Source organism: Balaenoptera acutorostrata, chromosome 2 (genome assembly GCF_949987535.1).
Source record: "Balaenoptera acutorostrata chromosome 2, mBalAcu1.1, whole genome shotgun sequence".
NCBI lineage: Eukaryota > Metazoa > Chordata > Mammalia > Artiodactyla > Balaenopteridae > Balaenoptera > Balaenoptera acutorostrata.
This window is the reverse complement of record NC_080065.1, coordinates 167,528,173-167,553,275: the sequence shown is the minus strand read 5'-3', so window position 1 is coordinate 167,553,275 and position 25,103 is coordinate 167,528,173. Positions and strand designations below refer to the sequence as shown.

The 25,103-nt window shown below is 37.3% G+C and overlaps 1 protein-coding gene and 1 pseudogene across 4 annotated transcripts in view; both read right to left on the bottom strand.

Moving 5' to 3' along the window:
- Positions 1–25,103, bottom strand: part of RNF130 (ring finger protein 130) — a 123,777-nt gene that overhangs the window by 49,879 nt on the left and 48,795 nt on the right. For all 4 annotated transcript variants that reach the window (XM_057540658.1, XM_057540657.1, XM_057540659.1 and 1 more), the window contains exon 3: positions 24,777–25,027. In XM_057540658.1, the coding sequence (XP_057396641.1) occupies positions 24,777–25,027 (251 nt within the window). The remainder of the gene's footprint in view (positions 1–24,776; positions 25,028–25,103) is intronic.
- On the bottom strand, positions 46–726 carry LOC103005969 (rab-like protein 2A; annotated as a pseudogene).

The following is a 25,103-nucleotide window of genomic DNA, read 5'->3' as shown; positions in this document are numbered from 1 at the left end:
GTGGGTTTTCAGGAGGTAGAGTGGGAGATGGCTTGGAAGAGCTTCTCAGTTTTGAGATGGGCTCACAATTCTGCCCCATTGCTTCTTAGTTGGGCATATCCTCCTCCTTCTGCTCCTTCTGTCCAAGTCAAAGTCCTCAAGCTCCTGCAAAACCTCATCCATGAAGTGTACAGGGTGTTCTAAGACACAGCCAACTGAACTGCATCATTGGAAAGCTTTTCACCATTGGTACCATCAGCAGTTGAGAAAAAGTATGGGAGCAGGGAGAACTTCTGGGCAAAACTGAAGATTTTGGGGGTCACCTTTATGTCTGCATCAATTTTTTTGGCCACCAGATGCACAGGATCTCTGGCCTGAACTCCCAAAGCCCCATTTCCCAAGGTGCTCAGGTTCTTGTAGGTGACTTTCCTCTGACATCAAACACCACGATGTAGGCGTGGGCCTTGCAGTAGGAGGCATGTGTGCTCTGGAACTGCTCCTGGCTTGCTGTGTCCAAAAAGTCCACAAGGATGAGACCAGTAAGATACTGCCCACCATGGCCATGTGCTTATACAGGGTCAGGGTGTATGTGGACAGCTGCTGTGGCTGAAATCCATCTATGAAAAATCTCTCCATAAATTTGGACTTGCCCATGGTGCTGTCCCACTGGCAGATGATCTTCATGTTGTCATCAGCATCGTATTTCTCTTGGTTCAGCTCACAGGGTTTGGCTCTGTCCCGGGCCATTGGCTCCTGGCTATAGAGGGGCCCAGCCCAGGGGAAGGGACTCTTGTCACTGTCAGCCTGTTATTCCAGGAACCAGGCCCTCTGTCTGGCTCAGGGCCCAAGGAAGGCCTCAGAGAGGTGGTTCCCACATGCTGAGCCTGCCATCGGGGAGGCTTTGTCCTCTTGGATAGTCTTGGGTGAGGGCTGGAGAGACCAGGGATACTGCAGGTTGGCCAACCCTTGGCCAGCTGACCCCCAGGCCCTGCACACTGCCATCCCTGGACCCTACATCATCCCAGACACCTTGCTAAAAGTTTTTAATCAGGAATATATGCTGGATTTTGGTAAATGTTTTTTTCCTGCATCTATTGAGATTATGTGGTTTTCCTTTTTTTGGTCTGTTAATATAGAAAATTATATTGATTAATTTTTTGAATGTTAAATCAACCTGCATTCTTGGGATAAATGCCACCTGGTCATGATGACTTATTTTTATATATTGTTAGATATGATTTGGTAAAATTTGTTTAGAATTTTAAAATCTATGTTCAAGAGGGATTCTGGTCTGTAGTTTTCTGTTTTGTAATGTTTTTGTCTGGTTTTGGTATCAGGATGATGCTGGCTTCATAGAATGAAATGGGAAGTATTCCTATCTTTTCAGTTTTCTGGAGTTGGCATAGAATTGTTATTATTTCTTCCTTAAGTTTTTGTAGAACTCACCAGAAACCATCAGTACGTGGAGTTTTCTTTTTTCGGATAGTTTTAAATGCAATTTCCTTAATAGGTATAGGGCTATTTAATTTACCTGTTCATCTGGAATGAGCTTTGGTCATTAGTATAGAATGACCACACTAACGGAATTCATCCATTTCACAGAAGTTGTCAAATTTATTGGCTTAAACTTGTTCATAAGATTTCCTTACTATCTCTATAATCTGTAGTGATGTCATCGCTCTCATTTCTGATATTGCTAATTTGTGCCTTCTCTTTTTCTCCTGATCAGTTTGGCCAGAGGCTTATCAATTTTATTTTTTTTTCTCAAGGAACTAATTGAGTAATTTTCTCTACTGTTTTTCTGTTTTCTAGTTCAACAACTGCTGTTCTGATCTTTCTTATTACCTTTCTTCTGTCTACTTTTGGTTTAATTTGCTCTTCTTTCTCCAGTTTCTTAAGGTGTAAGACGAGAGTTAATTCCAGACATTCTTCTCTAATATAGAAATTGCTTTAGTAGCACCTTCAAAATTTTGATATATTGTGTTTTCATTTTCATTCAGTTCAAATGATCTTCTAATTTCCCTTTTGATTTCTTCTTTTTAAAAAAAATTTTTTTTAAATTTATTATTTATTTATTATGTTTATTTTTGGCTGTGTTGGGTCTTCGTTTCTGTGTGAGGGCTTTCTCCAGTTGCGGCGAGCGGGGGCCACTCTTCATCGCGGTGTGCAGGCCTCTCACTATCGCGGCCTCTCCTGCTGCGGAGCACAGGCTCCAGACGCTCAGGCTCAGCAGCTGTGGCTCACGGGCCCAGTCGCTCCGCGGCACGTGGGATCCTCCCAGACCAGGGCTCGAACCCGTGTCCCCCGCATTGGCAGGCAGACTCTCAACCACTGCGCCACCAGGGAAGCCCTGATTTCTTCTTTATCTCATGGGTTATTTAGAAGTTAGTTTCCACATATTTGGGGGTTTTCCAGAGATTTTTCTGTTACTGATTTCTAATTTAACTCCAGGAGGTCAGAGAACATATTTTGTGTAACTTGAATCCTCTTAAAATTTGAGACTTGTTTTATGGCCCAGAGAGCATTTCCAAAGAATGTATGTTCTGCTTTTGTTAGAGGGAGTGTTCTGTAAACATCAATCAGGTAAAGTTAGTTGACTATGCTGTTCAAGTCTTTTACATACTCAATGATTTTCTGTCTCCTTATTCTTTCAATTATTGAGAGAGGGGTAATGAAATCTCTGACTATAATTGCAGGTTTGTCTATTTCTCACTGCAGGTCTATCAGTTTTCACTTCATATTTTTTTTAGCTTTGTTATTACGTGCATAAATGTTTAAGTGTATCCCTGGCAATAGGTTTGCTCTGAAATCTCCTGATATTAATTAGCCTCTTCAACTTTATTTTGATCTGTGTTGGTTTTGTGTAGCCTTCTTCACCCTTTTAACCTATTTGTATTTTTATATTTAAAGGTTTCTTACAAGCAGCATATGGTTGGGTCTTCCTTTTTTAATCCAATCTGTTAACCTCTGCTTTTAACTGGGTGTTTAGAGGGTATACTTTAATGTGACTATTGATATGATTATGTTTATGTATATCATTTTGGTATTTGTTTTCTATTTGTCCCATCTGTTCTTTATTCCCTTTTCCTGCTTTTTTCTGTTTTGTTTAGGATTGAGTTTTTTGTTTTGTTTTGTGTTTTTACAATTTCATTTGTCTCCTTCGTTGGATTTAGCTATAACTCTTTGTAGTGTAACTTTAGGGTTTAAGTATGCATCTTTAACTTATCACAGTCTAATTTCAGGTGATTATACTACTTTACATATAGTGTAAGAGCCTTACGACAATATTCTTTCATTTTATCCCTCTCAGCCTTTGTGCTATTGTTGTCACCCATTTTACTTATATAACTCCACTATATATTATATTTCTTAAAGCAGTTTTTAAAGAAAAATTATTTATTTATTTATTTATGGCTGTGTTGGGTCTTCGTTTCTGTGCGAGGGCTTTCTCTAGTCGTGGCAAGTGGGGGCCACTCTTCACCGCGGTGCAGGGGCCTCTCATTATCGCGGCCTCTCTTGTTGCGGAGCACAGGCTCCAGACGCGCAGGCTCAGTAATTGTGGCTCACGGGCCTAGCTGCTCCGTGGCATGTGGGATCTTCCCAGACCAGGGCTCGAACCCGTGTCTCCTGCATTGGCAGGCAGATTGTCAACCACTGCGCCACCAGGGAAGCCCTCATATTTCTTTATAGACAAATATCTTACAAATTAAAAATTTTTTAATTGTGGTAAAAACATGTAACATAAAATTTACTATCTTACCCATCTATCTCTAGGTGTACACTTCAGTAGTGTTATATACATTCACATTTTTATGCATCAAATCTCCCAAACTCTTTCATCTTGCAAAACTGAAACTCTATATCCATTAAACATTCCCTCCTTCCACCCCCACCCCCTGAGTCTCTGGCAACCACCATTTTACTTTGTCTTTGAATTTGATTACTCCAGGTACCTCATGTAAGAGGAATCATACAGTATTTGTCTTTTTATGACTGGTTTGTTTCACTTGCCATAGTGTCCTCAAGGTTCCTCCACAATGTAGCATGTGTCAGAATTTTCTTCCTTTTTAAGGCTGAATAATAATAAGGCTTAATAATATTTAAGGCTGAGTAATATTGTATGTATACACTACATTTCCTTTATACATTCATCTACTGATGTACACCCAAGTTGCTTCCACTTTTGGCTATTGTGAATAATGCTGCTATTGGCACATGGGTATAAAATAATCTCATTGAGATCCTGCTTTCAATTCTTTTGGTATATACCCAGAAGTGAAATTGCCAGGTCATATGGTATTTCTATGTTTAATATTTTGAAGAACTGCTATACTGTCTTCCACAGTGGCCTCACCATTTTGCAATGCCTAAGGGTTCTAATTTCTCCTCATCCAAGAAATATTTATTTTGTTTTAAAACATTAGCTCTAATGATTGTGAAGTGATATTTCATTGTGGTTTTGATTTGCATTTCCCTAATGATTAGTATGCTGAACATCTTTTCATGTGGTTATTGGCCATTTGTATATCGCTCTCTTTTTTGGTTGCTTTGGGCCTTAGTTGTGGCACGTGGGATCCTCGATGCGGCATGTGGGATCTTTTGTTGAGGCACGCAGACTTCTCTCTAGTTGTGGTGTGTGGGCTTAGGTGCCCCGCGGCATGTGGGATCTTAGTTCCCCGACCAGGGATCGAACGCACATCCCCTGCATTGGAAGGTGATTCTTAACCACTGGACCACCAGGGAAGTCCCTGTATATATCTCTTTTTGAGAAATGTCTTTTTAAGTCCTTTGCCCATTTAAAAAATCAGGTTTGTTTGTTTTGTTGAATTGTGGGAGTTCTTTATATATTATGGATATTAACCCTTGCCAGATACACGATTTGCCAATATTTTCTCCTATTCTGTGGGTTGCCTCTTCATTCTAATTTACTGTGTCCTTTGATGCACAGACATTTAAAATTTTGATACAGTCCAATTTATCTATAATTTTTATTACTTGTATGTTTAGTGTCATATCTAAGAAGTCACTGCTAAATCCAATGTTATGAAGCATTTCCCTTATACTGTTTTATAGTTTTAGCTCTTATGCTAAGGTCTCTGACCCATTTTGAGTTAATTTTTCTACATAGTGTAAGGTAATGGTCCAACTTCATTGTTTTGCATGTGGATATCCAGTTTTCCCAGCATCATTTGTTGAAAAGACTGTCTGTTCCTCACTGAATGGTCTTGGCACCTTATCAAAAATCATTTGAACATATATGTGAGGGTTTATTTCTGGGCTCTCAATTCTATTCCATTGGTCTGTATGCCAGCACCACACTGTTTTGATTACTGTAGCTTTGCACTAAGTTCTTAAAGCCAGAAGTTTGAGACCTCCAACTTTGTTCTTGTTTTTCAAGGTTGTTTTGACTATTTGGACCCCTTGAGATTCCATATGAATTTTAGGATAGATTTTTCTATCTTTGCAAAAAAGTAATTGGGATTTTGATAGGGAATGCACTGAATCTGGGTACTACTGTCATCTTAACGATATTAAGTCTTCTAATCCATGAACATAGTATGACTGTCCATTTATTTGCATCTTTAATTTCTTTCAGCAACATTTTGTAGTTTTCAGTGTATAAGTCTTTTACCTCCTTGGTTAAGTTTATTCTTAAATATTTTACTCTTTTTGATGCTATTGTAAATGCAATTGTTTCCTTAATTTCCTTTTTGTTCAGTGTTAGTATACAGGATATATTCTGAAGGTATATCTCAGAGAACTGATAGATTAAGTGTGGAATATGGGAGAAAGAAAGGGGTCAAAGATGATGCTGAGCAGCTTAGAGAATACAATCACCATTTAATGACATAAGGAAGATTCAGGAAGAGCAGATTTGGAAGGAGAAATCAAAAGTTCAGTTTTGGGTGTATGAAGTTTGAGGAAGTATCACGAGAACTAAGAAGTGACTACTGGAGATGGCAAGTAGAGGTCATGGTGGCCTCAACAATAACCGTTCAGTGGAAGGACAGGAAGAAAAGCCTGATGGAATGGCCTTCAACTGGGACAAGGTGGTGGTGTCAGTGTACCTTTTAAAATCTTACCAAATTTCCTCATAAAAATGCAAAGAGAAACTTTAAGAGTAAAAGTAAAAGCCCACAAACATCTTCAACAAAACCAGGTGAAAGGGTATCTCGCAAACCCCAGACTACAAGTAGGTGGGGTCAAACCACCAACTACAGCATTATTCTACAGATACACAATCAGCAGCTGTGCTGAGGTAGTGGAAGGAAGAGAAAATGGGTTCTGACAGTCCTAAGCACTTGATCCATCCATTATGAAGCTCCCATCAGTCTTTCACCTGATTTTAGCATCCACAAATGAGCACTATAAATCCATCATTTCATTGAGGGTAATGAAATGGTGATTTTCTAATTCTATGATTCATTTGTTAGTTGGAATTCTTCTATAAAGAAGTTTCCCTCATCAACTAGCTGGTTACTATGCAATACAATTTGTACAGAAAAAATAGATGAGTCAGTTTTAAAAAACTGATTTTCAGAATAACAAATTGGTTCTCTAACAACCTGCAGTTTCAATCAATTGCAATATTTATTCCCTGAATGCTCAGTCTCATTTTTGACTGATATAGGGAGCTCCTTTAAGATGGCACCCAGGTCCTTTTGATACCACCATAGTAGTCTTCAATAGCTTCCTTGCTATCTAGTACAATATTCATCTTATACATTTGCTGCCCTAAACCTAAAAAAAGCCTTTTCTCCAAGGATGCCTGGGTTTTTTTTTTTTTTGAGTGGGAAATGGTATTTGAAAATAACCCTAGAGCAGTCTGAGGGTGGAATGGGGTGGGAGTGGAGATTCACTATTTTATTAAGAATGTAAAATAATTTTCTAATTCTGTCATTCCTTCTGCATTTATCTGGCTGCACTGGGTCTTTGTTGCTGCGCGCAGGCTTTCTCTAGTTGTGGCGAGCAGGGGCTACTCTTTGTTGCGGTGCGTGGGCTTCTCACTGCAGTGGCTTCTCTTGTGGCAGAGCACGGGCTCCAGGAACGCGGGCTTCAGTAATTGAAGCATGCGGGCTCTAGAGCACAGGCTCAGTAGTTGTGGTGCACAGGCTTAGCTGCTCCGCGCCACATGGGATCTTCCTGGACCAGGGATCGAACATGTGTCCCCTGCACTGGCAGGCGGATCTTTAACCACTGTGCCACCAGGGAAGTTCCCTTCTGCATTTATTAGTTGGAATTCTTCTATAAAGAGAGGTATTCATTGTTACTGGGTTGTCATTGCCATGGACAGAGGAGCTCTGTATTTTTTAGTAAAAGGAAAATAAATCAGGAGTCTATACTGACATTTTCAATTCAATAATAAGATTAAAGGATTATTATATAATTTCTGTATTTTAAATATTTATTCTCTTACTCTGATTCTTGGCTTCTAATATCATCAACATAAGTTATTTGCTTTATCCTACAATCTACATATAATAGTTTCAAAATAACAATCAATACTACCAACAATAAGACAATTAAATGCAGCTTAGACTTTTTTTTTTTGCCAATAAAGTAATTTTTTTAATATAGTCTCACCTGACATCTTATTTGAATTTTATTGTCCTTTTACCAGGAATATAAAGAAAAAGTTATGTGGAAGTAAAAAATGTAATCAGAAACAATAAGTTAACCAAAAGAAATACCCAAGTAAGGAACAGTAAAATTGCATTTAAGAAAATTCAATAGATATCCATTAAGATTTTTGTATCACTGACACAAAATACGAATTTGATTTTTAAACTCCATTTAAACCATTTCTTCACCAAAAATAAAAATATAAAAAGGCCAGTTTAACATTCTAGCTCTCAAAAATGAAATCTTAATTGGTGTTGCACTCCCATGTAGCTCACATACTCTGTACATCACTATTTAGTGATGGTTCTGTTTTCAAAAGAAAAATTATACAAAATAACTATTTTTCAAAAAAGGTCAGTTGTCAATATTCTTTTTAATGATAAAATATATACTCTTTAAAATAAAATAAGCTTAGAGACAAAGAAATGAACTTCAGAGACTATCAGTATATTCCTAAGAAACGAAAGCTGGCGTTTTAATCCAATTCCTATGGTATACTGAGTTATTATGATAATATATAATATCAAGAAAAGAAAAGCTTTTGATACCTCAGAACTGCAACATAAAATGAATTTAATTTGGGAAATTAAATTCAGGATTAGAAGATAATAAACTTCTTCTTGGAACTTTTCATCTTAGTCATCTGATCTTTAACATAGATCCTCAAACAAGAGATGATTCGGTCTTATACTGTGGGTTGATTTATTTATTTTTGGCCAAAATACCAAACTTTTTTTAATCCAAGGAAACGTATCACTGTTTTAAGACATATTATTATTTTTATATATTTTAGAAAGATAAAGATACTGCTAATTAATATTTGATTATATACTTTCTTATTGTTTATAATTTGTATTTTACACAGAGAAAGAAATTTAGACTTAATTGATCATGTTTTTATCATGCATCAGTCTTTTGCAAACATAAAAAGGAAAATGTGGACCAACCAAATTGGTAAACCTTTTCCTAAAGCTTCTTTGTATTCTTTTTTTTTTTAATCTCTCTTAATTCTTAAAAAAAATTTTTTTTTTATACAGCAGGTTCTTATTAGTCATCAATTTTATACACATCAGTGTATACATGTCAATCCCAATCGCCCAATTCATCACACCTCCACCCCCACCCGCCTGCCTCTTTCCCCCCCTGGTGTCCATACGTTTGTCCTCTACATCTGTGTCTCAATTTCGGCCCTGCAAACTGGTTCATCTGTACCATTTTTCTAGGTTCCACATATATGTTAATATACGATATTTGTTTTTCTTTCTTACTTACTTCACTCTGCATGAGTCTCTAGATCCATCCACGTCTCAACAAATGACCCAATTTTGTTCCTTTTCATGGCTAATATTCCACTGAATATATGTACCACATCTTCTTTATCCATTTGTCTGTCAATGGGCATTTAGGTTGCTTCCATGACCTGGCTATTGTAAATAGTGCTGCAGTGAACATTGGGGTGCATGTGTCTTTTTTGAATTATGGTTTTCTCTGGGTATATGCCCAGTAGTGGGATTGCTGGGTCATATGGTAATTCTATTTTTAGTTTTTTAAGGAACCTCCATACTGTTCTCCGTAGTGGCTGTATCAATTTACATTCCCACCAACAGTGCAAGAGGGTTCCCTTCTCTCCACACCCTCTCCAGCATTTGTTGTTTGTAGATTTTCTGATGATGCCCATTCTAACTGGTGTGAGGTGATACTTCATTGTAGTTTTGATTTGCATTTCTCTAATAATTAGTGATGTTGAGCAGCTTTTCATGTGCTTCCTGGCCATCTGTATGTCTTCTTTGGAGAAATGTCTATTTAGGTCTTCTGCCCATTTTTGGATTGGGTTGTTTGTTTCTTTAATATTGAGCTGCATGAGCTGTTTATATATTTTGGAGATTAATCCTTTGTCCGTTGATTCGTTTGCAAATATTTTCTCCCATTCTGAGGGTTGTCTTTTTGTCTTCTTTATGGTTTCCTTTGCCGTGCAAAAGCTTTGAAGTTTTCATTAGGTCCCATTAGTTAATTTTTGTTTTTATTTCCATTACTCTAGGAGGTGGATCAAAAAAGATCTTGCTGTGATTTACATCAAAGAGTGTCCTTCCTGTGTTTTCCTCTAAGAGTTTTATAGTGTCCGGTCTTACATTTAGGTCTTTAATCCATTTTGAGTTTATTTTTGTGTATGGTGTTAGGGAGTGTTCTAATTTCATTCTTTTACATGTAGCTGCCCAGTTTTCCCAGCACCGCTTACTGAAGAGACTGTCTTTTCTCCATTGTATATCTTTGCCTCCTTTGTCATAGATTAGTTGACCATAGGTGCGTGGGTTTATCTCTGGGCTTTCTATCTTGTTCCATTGATCTATGTTTCTGTTTTTGTGCCAGTACCATATTGTCTTGATTACTGTAGCTTTGTAGTACAGTCTGAAGTCAGGGAGCCTGATTCCTCCAGCTCCGTTTTTTTCCCTCAAGACTGCTTTGGCTATTCGGGGTCTTTTGTGTCTCCATACAAATTTTAAGATTTTTTGTTCTAGTTCAGTAAAAAATGGCATTGGTAATTTGATAGGGATTGCACTGAATCTGTAGATTGCTTTGAGTAGTATAGTCATTTTCACAATATTGATTCTTCCAATCCAAGAACATGGTATATCTCTCCATCTACTGGTATCATCTTTAATTTCTTTCATCAGTGTCTTATAGTTTTCTGCATATAGGTCTTTTGTCTCCCTAGGTAAGTTGATTCCTAGGTATTTTATTCTTTTTGCTGCAATGGTAAATGGGAGTGTTTCCTTAATTTCTCTTTCAGATTTTTCATCATTACTGTATAGGAATGCAAGAGATTTCTGTGCATTAATTTTGTATCCTGCTACTTTACCAAATTCATTGATTAGCTCTAGTAGTTTTCTGGTGGCATCTTTAGGATTCTCTATGTATAGTATCATGTCATCTGCAAACAGTGACAGTTTTGCTTCTTCTTTTCCAATCTGTATTCCTTTTATTTCTTTTTCTTCTCTGATTGCTGTGGCTAGGACTTCCAAAACGATGCTGAATAATAGTGGTGAGAGTGGACATCCTTGTCTTGTTCCTGATCTTAGAGGAAATGCTTTCAGCTTTTCACCATTGAGAATGATGTTTGCTGTGGGTTTGTCGTATATGGCCTTTATTATGTTGAGGTAGGTTCCCTCTATGCCCACCTTCTGGAGAGTTTTTATAATAAATGGGTGTTGAATTTTGTCAAAAGCTTTTTCTGCATCTATTGAGATGATCATACTGTTTTTCTTCTTCAATTTGTTAATATGGTGTATCACATTGATTGATTTGTGTATATTGAAGAATACTTGCATCCCTGGGATAAATTCCACTTGATCATGGTGTATGATCCTTCTAATGTGTTGTTGGATTCTGTTTGCTAGTATTTTGTTGAGGATTTTTGCATCTATATTCATCAGTGATAGTGGTCTGTAATTTTCTTTTTTTGTAGTATCTTTGTCTGGTTTTCGTATCAGGGTGATGGTGGCCTTATAGAATGAGTTTGGGAGTGTTCTTTCCTCTGCAATTTTTTGGAAGAGTTTGAGATGGATGGGTGTTAGCTCTTCTCTAAATGTTTGATAGAATTCACTTGTGAAGCCATCTGCTCCTGGACTTTTGTTTGTTGGAAGATTTTAAATCACAGTTTCAATTTCATTACTTGTGATTGGTCTCTTCATATTTTCTATTTCTTCCTGGGTCAGTCTTGGAAGGTTATACCTTTCTAAGAATTTGTCCATTTCTTCCAGGTTGTCCATTTTATTGGCATAGAGTTGCTTGTAGTAGTCTCTTAGGATGCTTTGTATTTTTGTGGTGTCTGTTGTAACTTCTCCTTTTTCATTTCTAATTTTATTGATTTGAGCCCTCCCTCTTTTTTCTTCATGAATCTGGCTAATGCTTTATCAATTTCGTTTATCTTCTCAAAGAACCAGCTTTTAGTTTTAATGATCTTTGCTATTGTTTTCTTTGTTTCTATTTCATTTATTTCTGCTCTGATCTTGATGATTTCCTTCCTTCTGCTAACTTTGGGTTTTGTTTGCTCCTCTTTCTCTAGTTCCTTTAGTTGTAACGTTAGATTGTTTATTTGAGATTTTTCTTGTTTCTTGAGGTAGGCTTGTATAGCTATAAATTTCCCTCTTAGAACTGCTTTTGCTGCATCCCATAGGTTTTGGATCATCATGTTTTCATTGTCATCTGTCTCTACGTAGTTTTTGATTTCCTCTTTGATTTCTTCAGTGATCTCTTGGTTATTTAGTAACGTATTGTTTAGCCTCCATGTGTTTGTGTTTTTACGTTTTCTTCCCCTGTAATTCATTTCTAATCTCATAGCATTGTGGTCAGAAAAGATGCTTGATATGATTTCAATTTTCTTAAATTTACTGAGGCTTGATTTGTGACCCAAGATGTGATCTATCCTGGAGAATGTTCCGTGCACACTTGAGAAGAAAGTGTAATCTGCTGTTTTTGGATGGAATGTCCTGTAAATATCAATTAAATCTATCTGGTCTGTTGTGTCAATTTAAAGCTTCTGTTTCCTTATTTATTTTCACTTTGGATGATCTGTCCATTGGTGTAAGTGAGGTGTTAAAGTCCCCCACTATTATCGTGTTACTGTCGATTTCCTCTTTTATAGCTGTTAGCAGTTGCCTTATGTATTGAGATGCTCCTATGTTGGGTGCATATATATTTATAATTGTTATATCTTCTTCTTGGATTGATCCCTTGATCATTATGTAGTGTCCCTTCCTTGTCTCTTGTAGCATTCTTTATTTTAAAGTCTATTTTATCTGATATGAGTATTGCTACTCCAGCCTTCTTTTGATTTCCATTTGCATGGAATACCTTTTTCCATCCCCTCAGTTTCAGTCTGTATGTGTCCCTAGGTCTGAAGTGGGTCTCTTGTAGACAGCATATATGTGGGTCTTGTTTTTGTATACATTCAGCAAGCCTGTGTTTTTTGGTTGGAGCATTTAATCCATTCACGTTTAAGGTAATTATCGATATGTATGTTTCTATGAACATTTTCTTAATTGTTTTGGGTTTGTTTTTGTAGGTCCTTTCTTCTCTTGTGTTTCCCACTTAGAGAAGTTCCTTTAGCATTTGTTGTAGAGCTGGTTTGGTGGTGCTGAATTCTCTTAGCTTTTGTTTGCCTGTAAAGCTTTTGATTTCTCCATCGAATCTGAATGAGATCCTTGCCGGACACAGTAATCTTGGTTGTAGGTTCTTCCCTTTTATCACTTTAAATATGTCATGCCACTGCCTTCTGGCTTGTAGAGTTTCTGCTGAGAAATCAGCTGTTAACCTTATGGGAGTTCCCTTGTATGTTATTTGTCGTTTTTCCCTTGCTGCTTTCAATAATTTTTCTTTGTCTTTAATTTTTGCCAGTTTGATTACTATGTGTCTCGGCATGTTTCTCCTTGGGTTTATCCTGTATGGGACTCTCTGCGCTCTCTGGACTTGGGTAGCTATTTCCTTTCCTATGTTAGGGAAGTTTTTGACTATAATCTCTTCAAATATTTTGACTATAATCTCTTCAAATATTTTCTCGGGTCGTTTCTCTCTCTCTTCTCCTTCTGGGACCCCTATAATGCAAATGTTGTTGTGTTTAATGTTGTCCCAGAGGCTGTCTTCATTTCTCTTCATTCTTTTTTCTTTATTCTGTTCTGCAGCAGTGAATTCCACCATTCTGTCTTCCAGGTCACTTATCCATTCTTCTGCCTCAGTTATTCTGCTATTGATTCCTTCTAGTGTAGTTTTCATTTCAGTTATTGTATTGGTCATTTCTGTTTGTTTTTTAATTCTTCTAGGTTTTTGTTAAACATTTCTTGCATCTTCTTGATCTTTGCCTCCATTCTTTTTCCTAGGTCCTGGATCATCTTCACTATCATTATTCTGAATTCTTTTTCTGGAAGGTTGCCTACCTCCACTTCATTTAGTTGTATTTCTGGGGTTTTATCTTGTTCCTTCATCTGGTACACAGCCCTCTGCCTTTTCATCTTGTCTATCTTTCTGTGAATGTGGTTTTTGTTCCACTGGCTGGCTGCAGGACTGTAGTTCTTCTTGCTTGTGCTGTCTGCCCTCTGGTGGATGATGCTATCTAAGAGGCTTGAGCAAGCTTCTTGATGGGAGGGACTGGTGGTGGGTAGAGCTGGGTGTTGCTCTGGTGGGCAGAGCTCAGTAAAACTTTAATCTGCTGGTCTGCTGATGGGTGGGGCTGGGTTCCCTCCCTGTTGCTTGTTTGGCCTGAGGCGACTGAACACTGGAGCCTACCCAGCTCTTTGGTGGGGTTAATGGCAGACTCTGGGAGGGCTCACGCCAAGGGGTATTTCCCAGAACTTCTGCTGCCAGTGTCCTTGTCCTCACGGTGAGCCACAGCCCCCCCCCCCCCCCCACTGCAGGAGACCCTCCAACACTAGCAGGTAGGTCTGGTTCAGTCTCCCCTGGGGTCACTGCTCCTTCCCCTGAGTCCCAATGAGCACACTACTTTGTGTGTGCCCTCCAAGAATGGAGTGTCTGTTTCCCCCAGTCCTGTCAGAGTCCTGCAATCAAATCCTGCTAGCCTTCAAAGTCTGATTCTCTAGGAATTCCTCCTCCCGCTGCTGGACCCCCAGGTTGGGTAGCCTGACATGGGGCTCAGAACCTTCACTCCATTGGGTGGACTTCTATGGTATAAGTGTTCTCCAGTTTGTGAGTCACCCACTCAGCAGTTATGGGATTTCATTTTATTGTGATTGCACTCCTCCTACCATCTCATTGTGGCTTCTCCTTTGTCTTTAGATGTGGGCTATCTTTTTTGGTGAGTTCCAGTGTCTTCCTGTCGATGACTGTTCAGCAGTTAGTTGTGATTCTGGTGTTCCCATAAGAGGGAGTGAGAGCACGTCCTTCTACTCTGCCATCTTGGTTCTATCCTGTGGGCTGCTTTTTAAAAATTCCATATACTCGGTATGCTTGATGAGTCCTGTCCTCATCATTATTGTTTGAAAACATTGTCGATCAATGGCCCAGAGTTTCACATTTACAAGAGCTTGTTCTCAAGTGCCTCCTTGCTGCTGAAAGCTCCAGCTTAGACTTTTTTTTTATCCTTAGAATGTATCGCAATAGAAATGTACTGTCAAAGAAAAGTCCCCTAAAACAACTCCTTTCTCTATGTGCTTATATCATCATCTTGAAATATATTTAGGTTCCATTTATTTTCAATTTTGATGATTTCTTTTCTTTTTTAAAAATAATATCTAAAACATTTAGATGGTTCCAAAGTCAAAACTATAAAACCAGTATGGGGAAGTCTCATCAATCTCTATCTCCTCCACCCTGTTCCCTTCCCCCCAAATAATAACTCTTTATGTTAATTTTTGCTTTATCCTTACATTGTTTCCTTTTGAAAATAAACGCACATATATGTACGTGTGCATATATGTATATATGTCTATCTATGTATATCATCGTTTTCATGGTTCTCCCTCCCCCTTTCTTACAATAAATTGGTATGCTAAAACTGTTCTGCACTAAGAGGTCACCCCATAGCAGCATCCAGAGAGCTTTAGAAACTATTCTCTTTTACAGCTATACACTACTCCATTGCATTTAGAGTATTTCACGTGTAGAGTACTAGTTTATTCAAGAAAACTCCTACTGATGGACATTTGAATGTTTCAAGTCTTTTGTTATTATAAATAATATCACAATGAGTTGTATAACAAATATGTCATTTTTTACTTTTGCAAGTTCATTATCAGGCTAATTTCCTACTAGTGAGGTTACTAAGACAAAGTATAAGTGCATATGCATTTGGCAAGATATTACAAATTCCCACTTCCCCACCACAGGAACTGTACCATTTTGCATTCTCATCATCAGTGTATGAGTATGTTTGTTTTCCCTACAACCTCGTCAAGAAAGTATGTTGTCAAACCTTAGAATATTTTTTCCCCTGCACTGATTAATAAGAAATCTTAGTTTGGTTTTAAGTCATATTTAACTTATGAATGTGGTTGAACGTCTTTTAACATTTTAAGAACTATTTGCATTTCTTTCTGGTGAACTATTTATTTTTTTACCCATTTTTTTCCATCAGGTTTTCTGTCTTTTTTTTGGGGGGGGAGGTCTTCTTTATATATCAGTGTCATTAACCCTTTGTCTGTAATGTAAATTGCAAATATCTTTTTTTAGTTTGTCACTCATTTTTTGGATTTTTCCTTTAAAAAATAGTCAAATTTATCAATCATCTTTATTACTCTACTGGATTTTGAGCCGTAATTCAAAGTTTTCCAAATTCTCCATTGAAAAGGAAAATTTAGCCTTAATTTTTCTCCTAATATGTGTAGTTTTATTGTTTATAATTAGAGCTCTGCTTCATTTGAAATTTATCCTGGTGTACAACTGAGGAATGGATCTAATTTTGTCTTTTTCCAATTGTCCCACAACCATTTATTAAAAAGTTCATATTTCTCCACTGATTTGAGATGATGCTTTGTATTAAATTTCAACACTCAGTTGTGTCTATTTTTGGATTTTGCATTTTGCTCTGTTGCTCTGTTTATTCATGGATTAACTCTTAACACTCTTTTAAATAAGAGGCTTTATTAGGTATTATAAAACTTGGTGTGGCTAGCCACCTGTTCACTGCTCCTCTTTTTCAGGATTTTTTTCTTAATTACTTATTCTTCTAAATAAATTTTATAATTACCTTATCTAACCCCAGAAAAATATCTGAAAATAATTTTATTGGGCTTAAGTTAAACTTATGAATGAATTTAGGAAGAACCGATACATTCATTGTATTGAATGATTATATTCAATAGGAAGAAGGTGTCTTTTCCATTTGTTTAAGTATATACCATATATACATGGTATATATATTTAAGTATATACGTCTTTCAGTAGTGTTTTGTAGTTTTTCTCATATAGATTTTATACAGTTTTAAAGTTTATACCTAGATTGATCCATCCATCTATCTATCCATCCATCCATCCATCCATCCATCCATCCATCCAGGCTGAGTGTGTATGCTCATGTGTGTTACTGACTGCCTCAAGGGCTGAGGCTGCCCCACCACCCTGTGTTCCCTAAAGTTCCTTAATGGGTTGCCAAGGTATTTTTTTCAATTGTTTACAAATTAGAGTCTGTGGTGCTATATCTATTTTACCAGTTGTTCTTAGATTTATTTGCTGAGGTTTCCCCTCTGAGTGAAGCCCTTTCCTTCTGATTTCTGGTTCTTAGGACCACCCTTTTCTTCTTTTGGCTCCTTTTCTTGGAGCTACAGTGCAGGTCTTGCTGCTGCTAGTTGTCTGGCATGACCGCTCCTTTTCCAGAAGTTCTTGGAGGTACCCTGCTCCTTGGCATCATTGAAGATGCTGTCTGTGGGTTTTTCCTTTTGCTATCCTAGTTGTTCTTTGTATTTTTAAAAGGGATTTGGGAAGATTAAACAAAATACCCACTGCTTCCATCCTGCTCAGATCAGAATTCTACTGAAGAATTTTAAACAGAAGGGTTCCATGATGAGATCTGAATTTTGGAGAATTCAGATCTGACTTCCAGAGAAGAATGTATGTGACACAGAAAAGACTGGAGACAGAGATACCAGGTAGAGTCTAGTACTTCAGAGAGATAAGTAGGGCTTGAATTAGGCAAGTAGTAGTGGGGCAAGAGGAGAGGACAAAGTTAAGAAAGATTTAGGAGGTAAGACTGACAGAACCTAATGACTGACTGATGCGGGGGAATGAGAAGAGAGGGAAGTCAAGAATGGCCATCCCAGGTTTCTAGTTAGTGACTGGCTATGTGGGAGAGGCATCACGGTAGATGAGAGACTGGCAGAGAGAGGAGAGCAGGCACTGATGGGAGGAGTTCAGCTTCAGCAAGTTGATCTGAACGTATGTACGGCACCTAATTAGAGATCTCCCATAAATATTTAGATATAGCACTTCCACTTCTGAACTTTCAAAACCTGCAGCAAAAGTAAAAAACATCTTTTTCTTGTGTTTGATAATAATGTCAAATATCTTCATTGTAATATTTTTCTTGGAACTTGGCTTCTGTGTTGCTACCTTGTTTTGGACCATCCCTTGAGTTTTAAATACTTCCCTCAACATTTCCCATCACTTTGTGACAGGTATACCTCAACTATGATTTTGTTCTCTTACTTGAATCTGTCTAAAAGCCATTTTTCCCCCACCTCTTGGTTTTAATACTATTTGCACCATGCTGACTCTCAAATATCTAAGATGAAGCACAAATCTCTTTTGTGAAGATCATTTTTTTTTTAAGATCCCTTACCGTCACCTGACTACCATGCCAGGTACTTAATAATAATATGAAATAATGATGATATTTACAGTAACTAAGATTTATTCAGTACATACCATGTGCTAGGTACTGTGGTAAGTCCTTCACATGCACTGACTCATGACATCTTCACAATCATTTTATGAGAAAGAATTACATTATTCCCATTTTACAGAAGAGGCGATTGAGGCACAGAGAGATTAAGTAATTTGCTCAGATTGAGAGCTGGTAAGTATGTCCTATCCAGACTTCCTGAAAAGACTGGAGGGGGCAGGTGTCTTGGGAATCTGCAGTTTTTGAAAGTAAAGGAGGAGGAGGAGGAGGAGGAGAAGAAAAAGAGGAGGAGAAGGAGGGGGAAAAAGTGCCCCCACATGATTCTTTTGCATACTAAAATCTGAGATCACTATACTAAGTATAAACTACCAACCCTAGCTTCCAAAGCATTTCTCATAACCCTCTACCCACTCATACTCTCCGTACTTCTGACTTTAGTTAACAAAGCTACTCAAGTTTCCACCTCACCACACACAGAACATTATAGAATGGGACAAAACCACAGGGATGCATCATTTTATTATACAAAGGAGAAAACCCAAATCCAGAGAGAACTAAGGTGATCTATCTAAAGTTAGTAAAAGTGCTGGGACCAGAAACTTTGGCCTCCTGACTTTCTAGTCCAGTTCTTTTTCCATTGTAAATGCCTAAAAGACTTCCCATATTATAAAATATGAAGGGATATTGACCATCAGGGGCTAGACTAATTTATTTCACTTGGTTAAAGACATCAAGAATACCAATGTGAACACTACTCTATATTTGGATGCAGAGTGTCCAAAAGTTTTAAATTGGTAGAAAACAATTTAAAACAACTCACACTGCTTAATTTAACAGGAATGATCTGTTCAAAGCCAGATGGTTCACAATATATTAATGGCAGGTCACTTTAATGAGACTCATCTCTGGTTTCTGTTCAGTCATCAGAACTCTCCCATAGACACAGAATTAGGTCTATACCAGCAGACAATAGGGCTTTCTTCTTTTAGACACTGGTGAAATTCAGGTGCTGTAAATATAATTTTTCCCTGACTGAAATAACTGTCTTGTAGTCAGCACCTTCTTTCATTCACTCTCTCATCACTACTACCTTTTTCTCTTTTGCCTGAAACGAAGTATCCCCAACAGTTTTCCAAGGTAACCATTTGTCTGTGCCCCAATCCCTCCCCCAGCTCTCTACATAACCTTGTTTTATTAATATTATTTTCCTTTGCTCTTCAATATTTTCCTCTTTAAGAACTCTTTCCCCCAAGCCTCTCCTAATAGAAAAAAATCTTTTATCACTCCACTGCTAAAAAACCTTTGATGACTCCTTACTGCTTAGAGAGCAAAGTCTAAATTTTTCAGCATGAGAGTCAAGCCCTTCATCTTCTACTGTCAATATGCTCATCCAGTATCAGTTCAGTCTCAGGTCTCCTCCCTACTATTTCTGATGCCATTCAACTCTTCTGTCTCTCCTTTTATCTCCCCACAGCTCTGTGGAAAATGATCCCTTTACCTGAATTTCCACCCAGTTCCTGTCTGATGAAGTCTTATTCATCCTTTAAAATTCAGCTCAAATGTCACTACCTCCTCTGGATAACACTCTAGTAATATCACTCTGCTCCAAAAGAATAACTCTTATACTACACGGTATTTTGATTACACCTGTCTACCTTCCCAATAGAATGTAATCTCATTCTTTAATTCATTTAAGCATTTATTGAGATACTGTGACATGCCAGGCCCTGTGCTAAACCCCAAGGACGTAGGATTGAATATCTTAGAAACACTCTGATCTCAAGAAAATATTTTGTACTAGAAAAACAAAGTCTTAAGCTTTGATATAATGTTTAGAAGGCATATCGTCTCTGAATATAGAAAGTGGTATTTATTTATGTAAATTGATCGTAATAGCAAGACATGAAAAAGAAGATAGAACACTTGTAATATACTTAAAAAGTGGTAAAATAATACATTCTCAGTTCAAAGATCTAGTTTCCTTTTCTAGTTCTGGAATTGTTAATCCCTAAAAAACATAATAAAATTCAATCTACCATCCAACTATGAAGAAATCTGTCCCTTTTTGACTAAATAATCTTTTCCTAGGGGAAAAACCTTGACAGTATGCACAATAACTTCTCCCCTTCCAATCTGGAAGGAAAAGACTTTTGAACCCACCATTTTTGAAGATTATACATGCAAAGTACTAGCCTTCCTGTGAAGAACATTCAGTCTTCTTCCATACTTGCACATGCAAGTGCATTCTCCAGTTAGCTATCTTCCGAGATAAAAATGGGCAGCAAAAGCATATTTCATTTCAGTAACCTTGAGATATGTATAAAGTCTAAGAATACTGCATATACATTTTGGCAAGAAGCTATAACGAGTTTTAAATACCTTAAAACCATATGCATTTTCACAGAGGATTTTCATAAGAAGACCTTCTAAACTCAGTAGTCCTAGGTTATGGAATTTTTTTATACCTGCCTTATTCCTCAACAGTAAAATAAAAGGTTTATTGTTCTGGTTTGTCAAACTTGACCACTTTGGGATTAAGGGTACATTATTAACTATGTAATTGTGAACAAGTTTACATTTCTCAGAAAAACCTTAAGTACGCTTTCAATAAAACACACCAAACATCTATCCTCTTGTGTGGAATAACTATCATTGTCTTATTAGAAGGTGACATTGAAGTTTACCATCAGCCATCATCTGACCTATTTGTATTCAGATGTAATTCTAACAAGTTTTCAAGAAGAGCAACCACAGATACCTGGCAGTACACTAAAAAGCCAAAGCATTAGATTCTTATTTCCAGTGTAAAATGGTGTCAGTTGTGTACATTATGCTGTGCTTAGAAAGTTATTCACAACACAGGGCTCTCTTTGGTAGCATATTCTGTAGAAAGAACCGCTTCACGATGACAGTTTGTGGGAGAAAATGAGTCTCTCCTTAAACTCACTTATTTTTCTTCACTAATAGTTCTGGTTTCCCTTTTAAAATAGCCAAAGGTTTCAACCAGTTGAGTTGCTGCCACCTTCATATTAAACTTTAATAAGCTAAGCTTTTTAAGCCACATAAAAATTTCATCAAGTGCTTCTCAACCTTAGGAAAAACGGAAGGAGGAACAAAGGTCAGAATACCACTCTGCTACAGCAGCGTCTGGAGAAGAATGCTTAGGAAGTCTGCGTGCAGTCAGCCGCAAAACCAGTTCCCGTTTGTGGCCTGCGCCAGATGGTGACTATGCTGAGTCCTTCATCACACACAGGCCCCATGGTGGGTGCTAATTAAAGCAGTACCGTCAAAGAGCAGGTTCCTGGGACAAACCATTTGCTTTTTTCAAAAGTCCTTGAGATGCGCTACATTCAAACGAATATTTTAGGGTTTTCTTGTCAAGAACACCCTTTTAGAGCTACTCTTGATCATTTTACTTTCAGTCTTTCATGATGGCAATATATTTAAAAAAACACCTTTAACTTATTTAAAAAAGGAGTATAGCATGCTACTTAGTTATATGAAGTTAATAACAGAAGGAACAGATAAGAGTTCAAAGAGGTGACTTGTTGCTGGGAAACAAGAATTAGAAGGAGGAGGGGCTTCCCTGGTGGCGCAGTGGTTGAGAATCCGCCTGCCAATGCAGGGGACACGGGTTCGAGCCTCGGTCTAGGAAGATCCCACATGCCGCGGAGCAACTAGGCCCGTCAGCCACAATTACTGAGCCTGCGCGTCTGGAGCCTGTGCTCCGCAACAAGAGAGGCCGCAATAGTGAGAGGCCCGTGCACCGCGATGAAGATGAAGAGTGGCCCCCGCTCACCGCAACTAGAGAAAAGCCCTCGCACAGAAACGAAGACCCAACAAAGCCATAAATAAATTAAAAAAAAAAAAAAAAAAAAAAGAAGGAGGAAAAGATTGGGCAAGGAATCAAGCTTTGTGGTTTTGACAAAGGTGCAATACTGGACAGACATAAGCAAAAAAAGGAACCTCAACCTAAACCTCACACTTTACACAAAAATTAATTCAAAATGGATCATGGACTTAAATGTAAAACTTTTTGAAAAAAATTAGAAAATCTTTGGTATCTAGGGCTAGTCAAAGAGTTTTTTTAAAGACTTGCCAGCAAAAGCACAATTTATAAAAGGAAAAATTGATAAATTAAGCTTCATCGAAATTAAAGATTTTGCTCTTCAAAAGACCCTGGGAGAAACTGGGAGAAAATATTTGCAAACCACAGTTCTGACAAAAGACTTGTATTTAGAATGTATGAAGAACTCTCAAAACTCAACAGTAAAAAACAAACCCAGTAGAAAATGGGTAAAAGACATGAATAAACATTTCACTGAAGAGGATATACAGGTGGCATTTAGCACATGAAAGATGTTCAACATCAGTAGTCATTAGAGAAATGCAAATTAAAATCACAAAAGAGATATTACTATACACCTATCAGAATGGCTAAAATGAAAAATAGTGACAACACCAAATGCTGTCAAGGATGCAGAGGAACTGTATCAGGGATATATTTCTACTGGGAATGTAAAATAGTACAGCTGCTTGGGAAAAGAGTATGGCAGTCTCTTATAAAATTCAATATGTGCTTATCATAATAACTCAAAAATTGCACTCTTGAACATTTATGCCAAGGAAATGAAAACTCATGTTCACACAAAAACCTGCACATGAATGATCATAGTCACTTTATTTATAATAGCCAAAACTGGAAACAACTTGGTTAACCAAGTTATAGTACATCCAAGCCATAGAATACTACTCAGCAATAAAAAGGAATAAACTACTGATACATGTAACAATTTGGAAGGATCTCAAGGGCATTACGTTAGATGAAGAAATCCAAACTCTAGAAGTTAAATAATATGTGACTCCATTTATATAGCATTCTTGAAGTGACAAAACTACAGAGTGGGGAACAGACTAGTGTAGTCAGGGGTTAGGCAGGGGTGTAGGAGAGAGGTGGCTGTGGCTATAAGAGAATTTGCACAAGGGATCCTCGTGATAATGGGTCTGTATCTTGACCGTGGAGGTGGTCACCTGAAACTGCACAGAACTATACACACACCAGCACAAGTTTAACTGGAGAAATCTGAATAAGATCAGTGGATTGTATCAATGCTGATATCCTGGTTGTGATATTTACTATAGTTATGCAAGATTTTACCGCTGGGAGAAAACGGGTGAAGGGTATTTGGGATCTCTCTGTATTATTTCTCATAAACGTATGTGAAATTACACCTATCTCAAAATAAAAAACTAACAAATGTAAAGGACTGGTATTCCTGACAAAAATGCATATAACCTGGATCTAATCATGAAGGAATATCAGACATCAGACAAGCTCAAATCCAAAACAACTGGCCTGTACTCTTCAATAATGTCAATATCATGAAACAGATTGAAAGAGACGTGACAACTGAACACAACATACAATTTGATTGGATCAATCCAGGGTTTTCTTTGCTATAAAGGACATTATTAAGATAATTTCACAAAACTTAGAAAAGGTCTATAGATCAGATAATGATATTAATGTTAATTTCATTATTTTGATAATCATACACTGTGGTTATATAAGAGAATGTTCTTGCTTTTAGAAAGTACACAATGAAGTATTTAAGAGTAAAGGGGCAACTTACTCTCAAATGGTTAAAAAGGAAATATGGTAAAATGTTAACAGTTGGAGAATTTGGGCAAATACTTTATATTACTCTTGCAACTTTCTGTAAGTCTGAAATTATAAATAATAAAAATTATCATGATAAAAATTTTAAAGATGTACAGGATGCTGCACAGAGCCTGGCACACAAATGTTCAATAAATTATAGTTTTCAGATATTTTATACATATTTTCAGATGCAGAAACAAGTTGAGAAGCTAAAAAAACTGTGCAAGAGGGACAAGGGCAAACTGGTGGGAAGGTCAGGATTTGAACTCCACACCAAAGTCTGTGCTCTTTTCACTAGTATGAGGAAGGATGAAAATTTCACCCCCCTCCCCCACCACGGGGACTTAGATGTACTCTGAGGAGAGGATGGTGTTATATAAAAATTGTCTTCAAACCACTCTCCAAGCAATTTACTTCTTAGCGTCCTAGAAAAGCATAGGACTGGTAATGGGACCTAATACCTCAAACCTGGCTCCAGGGTAGATATTCTATATATAGCACATCAAACAAACTAAGTAATAAACTCACAGAAAACCATCTGCAAGCCCTTTACTACAGGGCAGTATATTGTCTTTTCTGTGTCTTTATTCATTCATCTGAAATCCACTGCGCTGGTCAATGGAATTTCTAGGATGACTATCTAGACATATCTCTTCTATTGGTCCTTCCCCACCTCATCACTGCCCCATGGCTAAGCTTAAATAGGACAGGTAATTTATTTTTAATTTATTTTTTCTGAATAAATAATACATAGTTCAAAATTCACATGGAAAAAAAATTTCACATGGAACAAAAATATATATAGTGAAAAGTCTCCCTCCCCCACCCTTCCAACTCCCCTGCCACTGACAACAAATGTTACCAGCTTAAAAACGCAACTTTGTAATATTTCTTCAAATTACCAGAATTAGCTAGATCACACTATGATATTAAGCTAACCATTTACCTGGAATATTCCAAGTGATCACTGTAAATTTAATAATTTCTCCATTTAGGTATTTCAAATATCCTTAAGATACTTGTATAGAAATGTTTTCGACATATTAAAATGACTGAGGGTTACCACTTTTTTTAATGAAAAAAATATTCATATGATGTATGATTACAACAGATGTCTATGAATTATGGCCAGTAAGCATCAATCAATATAGAGTACTGGTAGCTCACCTGGTTCCTGTCCCGGGCATTTGTGTACCTGATCTTCTGAATGAAGTAGAATATAAGCCACGCTGAAGAAATAATCATCAAAACAATAAAGGATATTGACACGAAGACTAGAGAGCCACGGCTGAAGTTCTTTGGCGGCATTCGAGTTCCAACCGCTATTGTCATTTGTACAGAGATGTTTTTCTCCAGGTAACTCAAAATATCTTTACCCCTCAATTCTGTAATCATGACGGCAATAATATCTCCAGTGCCTGTAATGTAAAATAAATATATATACTCAAGTGACATTTAAAATTTATAGAACATCAAATATATAAAAATGCTACT